Raw genomic sequence first — 8,221 nt, 5'->3', positions numbered from 1 at the left:
ATTGTAGATGTTATTTTTGTTAGTTTTGCTTTGGTTATGCGACCTTAAATAATCACAAATTGCAGCTATTTTACAGTACGTAATTCATAGACTAGTCTAGTTGAAGTGTTCTTTTATTCAAGGTAAAATAAAAAGAATAATGCAGAAGGAGTTAACGTACAGACGTGGTGGTAATACGGAGGTGGAATAATCCCCAAGATATAGATTTAGTGGCGATTTCGGTGTAGTTTCAAATGTACGTTATCTGAATGTTCTGGGCTCGGAATTAGGGTGAATTTTTTATAAAGACGCAGGTAGAGGGGTGGCGTGAAAGTCGGGGCGCTGAAGTCGCCGGCGCGGTCTGCATATTGCATTAGATTTAAATTGTTTACGTCGTTAAGAAAGAAAGTTTTCCCAAACTGGGCGAGAGGCGAAGTTTTGCGCTGATGTCGGTATATTTAATTTCTCCGGGTAATCGTATGGGAACCTTTTGACCTGTTTCTGAGGGTTTTACTTAGATGTCATGTAATTAAACTGTTTATGGATAACAATACAACCATTATTCCACAATAGGATGAAATATAAAAAAAATATAACATATAAAAATTAAGTAAGAATTCCGAGAACTAGTTATGTAAGCAAAGCTATCACATACCATCATCACCAGTAATTTCAAGCTTGCGGATTTTCCTCTCGTTTCTTCCGATATTTTTAAAACCTGGTAATTAGATTCCGAGCTAAGACTAGCACTGGACATAACACTATTATACTTATACCCGTATGTTAACCCGGCAGTGGTATGGTGGTACAAAATTATAATGAAAATGTAGGTTCCTTTCTTTACACACTTAATTGATTATTTTGATTACATAAAACATACGGTATATATTTTATTATATATATAATTTCAGATACCGTAATGAGTGGCATCCACAAAAAGTTAAAATAATAGTCTTCATTGTTAATTTTTATCAAACGAAAATAGACAAGGAACTTCACTGTTTTCGCCGGTATACGCCTTTGGTTCTGACCATTTTTGGTACTACCAAAAAACTCGTGGACAGATGTCCCAAAAACCCCGAACCCCTCGTTAGTTCACTCTTAACTGATCGTTTTGGTAATGCACAGCGTACGAATTTGACCTAGAAGTAGGTGACTTACCTACCTACATAGTGGTATCTGCGCTTATCTTTCTTTACTCTGTGGTGACGACAAAAAAAAAGAAGAGCGGCTAACCAGGTTATAATATCAGCTCGACTCTGGTCAAGTGTACCAATGTACCTACAATTTTCTAGGAACGATGCTTTATAGGGTTTTACTAAAAATAATACGTATTGTTCGATGAGAAATGGATATGTTATTATATTACAAAACAGCTGTTCCGCGCGGTTTCACCCACGTCTCGGTGAAACTTCTTTCTGTATCCGGATCTAACCCGGATAAAGCATAGCCCATGTTCAGCGCAGTTAGTGTATTCCTAACAGTGAAGCAATTATTCAAATTTCAATTCAATACTTCCGATAAAACAAACAAACGATCAAACCTTTCTTGTTTATGTTGTTAGTATACATACATACATTCACAAAATATGTGCATTGCAGGTAGTAGAAGACGCAAGTAGTTCCTACAGACAGTGCTCACAAGTAGTCTGAGTGAGTGTTATTGTAAAATTAAGTGTAATAACAAACTATTATTATTGGTACTGGCGTGTTATTTAACGAGTGTGTCGATTTTATTAAATGACAAAAAGCGCGAATTTTAGACTGCATGAAAAGGAAAAATAAACTAGTCCTGGACGCCATAATGTGAAAAGAAATATTATTAAAATTACATAATATCAAACGTAGTTGCGTAGAAAAGCCACATAAAAATCATTCTCATGTCAACTATATCTGGTATTTTCGTATGGAACTTTGTGTTCTCGGACTTAAACTCAATTCGGTCTGTGCGGCGACAATGTTACAATTTCTTTTAATAAGCAACATTAGGAGTGTGCGGATGTTATAAAACAAATTTCAATTGTAGTCTAATTTTATAATGAATGACTCATGGAAAGTATTTTAAAATACGACGAGCGTGCCATTGTTCTAATTTGTAAATATCGATGGAGCATCTATCTATGAATGTAAAAGTTACGTAATAATTAGTCAGTTCACGACGTGTCCACTCATAACGCGAGCGCAAATCTGGAAGACGCATGTGTGATCATGAATATTCTAATATTAACTCTGGTGATATTACTATGTCTTAATCAAAATGTGACCGGTCATCCGCTGTTTGACCTCCTCGCTGCAAAGTTAAATGATTTCGCCTCCACTGTGACAAAGACATTCCATCACATAAGACTAGAAGTAAGAAAACTGTTCCAGCCGCCGCATACATACGAACAACTGCCGTCAGCATCACTTCAGTATGGGGATTCAATTTTCAAGAGGACTTTCAACGATTTTGTGGAAATGACAGCTGCAGAAAACGAGACGGAGATTCCTGAATACATCAATTTGAAGTCTGAGCCGACTGCTCTCATGTCGACTCCGCAGCTGGCCACCTTGCACGGGAGGAGAGTGGAGTCGCATCTTGTCCACACTCGAGATGGCTACATGCTTACCCTGCATCGAATATCTCCCAGAACCGATAGGACTCCTGCAATGAGAGTGGTGAACCAAACAGTGCTACTTCATCATGGATTACTCGGCAGTTCCGCAGATTGGATTCTACTGGGACCTGAAAAGTCGTTACCTTATATCCTAACCGATTTTGGGTACGACGTCTGGATGGCTAATGCGAGGGGTAACTACTATTCACGTGGCCATGTTAGAATGTCAGTAGATTCGGTGGAGTTCTGGAAGTTTTCGTTCCATGAAATAGGAGAATACGATTTGCCCGCGGTTGTTGATTATATTCGATATGTAAAAAAAAGCAACGACCCTATCGATTTTGTCGGACATTCAATGGGTGCCACAGCACTTCTTGTGATGCTTTCGACTTTACCTGAGTACAATCAGTATTTAAGAATTGGAATTCTTTTGGCACCCCTAGCTTTCATGAGTAATGTTGAAGGGCCGTTTAAAGTTCTGACAGCCATGGCAAACAGCCCACCTGCGCAACTGCTGAAACTAATAGGAAACAAAGAATTTGTACCAACACGGAAAATCCCAAAATGGCTTGCGCTGAAATATTGTAAAGGACCCTTACTGTTTTGCTGTAATCCATTATATTTCATCAGTGGTGGAATTCCGGAAGACAACCACGCGTGGAATCTTAGTTTTCTAGCGAGAATGCTGTACCACGTGCCAGCCGGCGGATCTACTGATACAATGCTTCACTATGCTCAGATTGTAAAAAGTGGCAAGTTTCATAAGTATAACAAAGTTCATGAAGAGTATTCGTTGAACAAGATATCGTTGCCCATCGTTTTGTTCAGCTCCAGTGAGGATTGGCTGGCCACAATCCCAGACGTATTGAGATTGTATTTCAGCATAACGAATCCAATAGATCACTACATTATACGAGGCAGGAACATGAGTCATACCGAGTTCGTTTGGGGTGCTCACGCAGATGAATTAGTTTTCACAAAAATAATTGAATTTTTAGACAGTGGCATAAGGGTGCTCGGCAGTACCAAAAGCAATGAAGTTCGTAATGATCTTGATTAATATATGTGACTTTAAATCAACTGTATCTCACACGGCCATACTTGAATTATTTTTGTATAAAACAGCCTTTTACTGTTTTTTTTTTTACATAAAATTGAAATAAAGATGTGACGAAAACGCTCTCATTGGGTAAATACCTAACCACGCCATACGAAATAAATGCAGCAAAGCGATTGAATTGTATCACTCCCGTGAAGTATCGAAGTAAGTATGTTGAATATATATTTTTACAATTCAAACTGACCTCTTACGATTTAAAATTTTAGAATCCCCCGGGAATTTTTCGTAGTGTCGCAGGCAACTCATCAAACTTTTTCATAATATTCCTGGCATAAAGTACACATAGCTTGTTAAGCTCAGATCGGCTGGCAACATGTAAAAGCGTTTGCAAACTTCATGCTAACGACGTGACTGTGTGCCCACCTATGAATGGCAATATGCAAGTTTTATCACCAGGAACGGGGAGGACCCTGTACGCCATATTTAAATCGTCAATTTTGGCAAGTTCAAGATATTTTAGCAGCTGCTTATCTTCTTTCGGCGGAGAAAACCATTGTTTACTTCTAGTCTAACTTTAAATGGTGATGATGTTATATCTATTGTTATCTTAAGCAAACAAAAATAATTGCATGTTTTTAATGTCTCCAGACCGATATGGACCCACATATGTTTGCTTTTGCCTTTTGATGTAAAAAGAGCTCTAAAATTCGCAAATTATTTGCGAGCAGCAACTCGTTTTATTTGCCAAAGCTTATTTAGATATCGAGAAATATTCAGTGTGCACTCTAATAGTTTATTTACATGCAGGGTCTTTGATATGAGCAAATAGCTTCTAACTAATATTCATAGCTGAACTCTTTGAGGGAATATTTCAAACCGTATTTTGTATGCTGGCAGCTCTTACATGCTCTTACATCAATGAGAGCTATTCGCAATATTTGTTCTATATATTATGTTAAGACTGGTACACATGAGTGACTACAGTTAGGCGAAAAGCGTTGCCGACTAGGTAAATAATAAAATGGACGTACAAAATGTACACTTTACTATTTGCTCTAATTAGTGCAGGTACAAGAAAATAATGAGCGTAAATAAATATTGTGCATTTTAGTTTGAATTTATATTTTATGTTTCTTGTGCCAAAACGTGTCTATAGCATTTAGCTGATATGGAAACTTAAATAGTACTAGATATTATTACTGTTCTTGTTGTAATCAAACTTCTCTGGAGCTTTTTATATAGAAAGTTGATTATTAAATACATAAAAAGACTGATATTAATCGTAATATTCTTCCTTTCGTTGCAATCCTTGAAAATCTAGACAAAAATAAGGTATCTTCGTATTTCTTTTAGTACAAGGAATTTAGATTTTGTGTTTAGAGATCACCCGATAACAAGATGTATTGCATCAATTTCTTTTGTTTCTACGTGAATGTAACAATGGACGAGCATGATCGCTATTTTAGAAACATTCAACATTAGGCACCTATGAATTACCCACTTCCTCTAGGTTACTAGTACAAGAGCAATAACAGAAGTCTAATAAACTCCCGGCATTATTCTATTGTAAAATGTGGCATACAATTCTTTGTTTATCGATAAAACAAAGGAAGCCGTCGACCAATGGTACGAGACAATGAAGAAGAATGGATAAAAAAGCGAGGAATAATTTGCAAAACAGATTTGCATTAATGCTATTCGGAGGACATTAGTCGGGGTACGTTGTTTAACTGGAAATCCTTTTATTTTAATTTGCTGGCCGAACGGAGTATCTGATGCAAATATGAGCCCTGAATTACTTCGGATATTTTTTTTGTATATAGATACTTTAATAGCTATTACATATTGGTCGATTTTCTGAGGCATATTGTGCACTTGGAGAGGCCTATGTCCAGCAGTGGACTGCGATAGGCTGATGATGATGATGACGATGACGATTTTCTGTTTGAAATCACCCGGTTCTTGATATGAGTACGCGTATAAGCACGATAACATACAATTGACACCTGCCCATACAAACATCACGTTCACAACCGAGTCGCGTGAAGAAGCCAAACATAATTTAATTAATATAATTTTTTTATCTATACTATTAATATTATAAAGGGGAAAACTTTGTTTGTTTGGTTGTAATGGATAAACTCATGAACTACTGGACCGATTTTAAATATTCTTTCACAATTAGAAAGCTGTATTATCTGCAAGTAACATAGGCTATACTTTATCCCGGTGCAGGCAGTAGCTCCCACGGGACGCAGGTGAAACAGCGAGAAAACGGCTAGTATAACATAAACTTCCATTTTGTTGCATAGACATTCCTACTTCGGACTACCCATAACGCCTTCTTTAATTTTGGGTACAAACCACAGCTGGGACCTACAATTTGACGTGCCATTCTAAATACAGAGGTGTTCGCCTATAAACGCCCATCGACGGACCGACTGCACTAAAGCCAATTACATCAAAGATGTAGGTACAAAACAAAATATATATTTGGGAAGCGATGATTAGCTAGCATTTGTTCACCAAGCGGGTTCACCGCTTTGAACGGGAGCGGGAACTAAATCTCTCATCGTATAAAAAGTAGCCGTACAAGCTTTATTAACGCTATGTTTCATCAAAATCCGTACCAACAAACTACTTAGTCAAAAAACTTACAATAAACAAATAAAACCAGTTTTTGCTACAATGTAAGCTACGCCTGCGTAACATATTCAGTTACATACTTAAGATCTGTAGGTTATATCTACAAGTAGGTATATTTTAGTCTAATTAGTAATTATCATGTTTCACTAACCTACATAGAATCGTCAACTGTCATGTTTCATGCGTAGTCGAGAGAAAAGCTTAAGCGTGCGAGCACACTGAAGACTAAACAGTCGGCTCGTTTTGGTAGGTTTTTTTTAGGAAATCCTTAATTATATCAGTTTTTAGTCAATCTTATTTTAAAAGATGGCTAGATCATCAAATGACCCTTCCTGCTGTGGGTTAGCAGCGGTGAGTGTCAGATTTTTACTAACAAAAACATCCATCGTGTTCCTTCGTAGGCCTTTTATGTACTAGGGTTGCGGTAACTCTTTCGAACAATCCCGTAGCCCCGGCGAGCCTTGGACCTACTAGGCCCCGCAGTTTTAGTTGGTCTGATACCGAAGAAACACCTGATCGTTGCTACGTGTATACTTTCATTCATGTTCATACTGACGACAATAGCTGCGGGTGTGGTGCCATACCACAAACCATGCGGCACCTTCTATGCTGCCCACGATGCCCCGACAGCTGCATAGTGGATGACCTTTATAACGCTACTGACAATGCCGTATGCGTAGCGAAATATTGGGCCTCCAAAATTTAAGTTGCCATCGACTCGCCAAGAAGAGATGTTCATACTGATTTATGAGCTCAAGACTTTTTAGTCGGCCGACATTTTGATCGGGTGAGTACAGACATTATAGGAGTGCACACATAACAACGATCAGATATTTGACCGGTATTGAACCGACTCAAAACTGTGACGAGTCACGAGTTTCTCAAAATATTTTTTTTGACAACTGTAAGCCGATTGTTTAGTCTCTAGTGTGCGGATAATCATAGGCAATTACCCCTAGGCGTAAACACATCGGAGCTACAGTACTGAGCCCGCTTGAGGCATATTTGTACACCGGATCTATCTTTTAAGTACTCAATTAATTAAACATCACATACTTAGTAATTTAGAGAATATTTTAAAACAGAATAACATTTCAAAGCTTTTATTAATTTGGTAAGTTGCTGTCCTTTACAGCCCTTTCACATTGGAGGAGTTCCCGCTCAGAAGCAACAATTGACAACTGTCGGTACAGAAATGGCGTAAAAACCGAAATTTGATATTAGATCTGTGTTAAGTTGTTTATTAGTCAAATGATTTGAGCCCCTTTATCTTAGAACTGATGGCTGAAACTGAAAGTTTTCGAGTGGCATCTTCGCAAAGCTAGGTAAGGATTGATCTACCGCAAGGTGAACTGACTTAGGTAGCGCTGACAGTTGTAAATACTTCGGGGACTGTCTATTGCTAAACGTAAAGTTTTGACGATAACGAAATATTAAGATTCAGGACACCCTCTACTTACCTACATCAACTTATTTCTTCATATATAAGTTCGTATTTATTTTTCGTATCTGGCGGACATCCTATAAAGATATATGTTTTTGAGCACTAAATGTACATAATAAACCCAGCATTGATCATTAATTTGTTATTAGCCATGAAACCTTTGCAGGATATATCACGGTTGATTTTCATGGTATGAATATTTGAAAGAAGCTTAAGCCAACCCCGTATTCTTTGTAAAATTCTGGAGGATTGACTCAGGTATCCATTGAAAGACGGCGTGGGCTAAATCGCCTATTCAGACAGATTCCTAAGAATTTTATCAAGTACTATATTACAAACACTAGGTACTATTTATCAGTTTTGTGGAGGTTTGAAGAAGTCTGTGAGAGGTTGAAGGTCAAATGGGGGTACACGCCTCTTCGTGGCAGTCTGTTGTCTTCACTTTAATAGCTTCATCCATTTTGAGCTACAGCTTAATCATTTCCAAGAAGAGACA

At 37.7% G+C, this 8,221-nt stretch overlaps 1 protein-coding gene across 1 annotated transcript; it reads left to right on the top strand.

Moving 5' to 3' along the window:
• Positions 1-2,133: 2,133 nt before the first annotated feature.
• LOC110374511 (lipase 3) lies at positions 2,134-4,859 on the top strand. Its single transcript, XM_021332247.3, has one exon. The coding sequence runs from the start codon at positions 2,187-2,189 to the stop codon at positions 3,633-3,635; it is 1,449 nt and encodes a 482-aa protein (XP_021187922.3). The 5' UTR covers positions 2,134-2,186; the 3' UTR covers positions 3,636-4,859.
• Positions 4,860-8,221: the final 3,362 nt, after the last annotated feature.

The sequence above is a fragment of the Helicoverpa armigera genome, chromosome 1, assembly GCF_030705265.1.
Source record: "Helicoverpa armigera isolate CAAS_96S chromosome 1, ASM3070526v1, whole genome shotgun sequence".
Taxonomy (NCBI): Eukaryota; Metazoa; Arthropoda; class Insecta; order Lepidoptera; family Noctuidae; genus Helicoverpa; species Helicoverpa armigera.
The sequence above is the reverse complement of the archived record's forward strand: the minus strand, read 5'-3'. Positions and strand labels throughout refer to the sequence as shown.

Bases quoted from the DNA above. Each gene is read 5' to 3' on its own strand.
- LOC110374511 (XM_021332247.3), top strand. From the start codon at position 2,187: ATGAATATTCTAATATTAACTCTGGTGATATTACTATGTCTTAATCAA.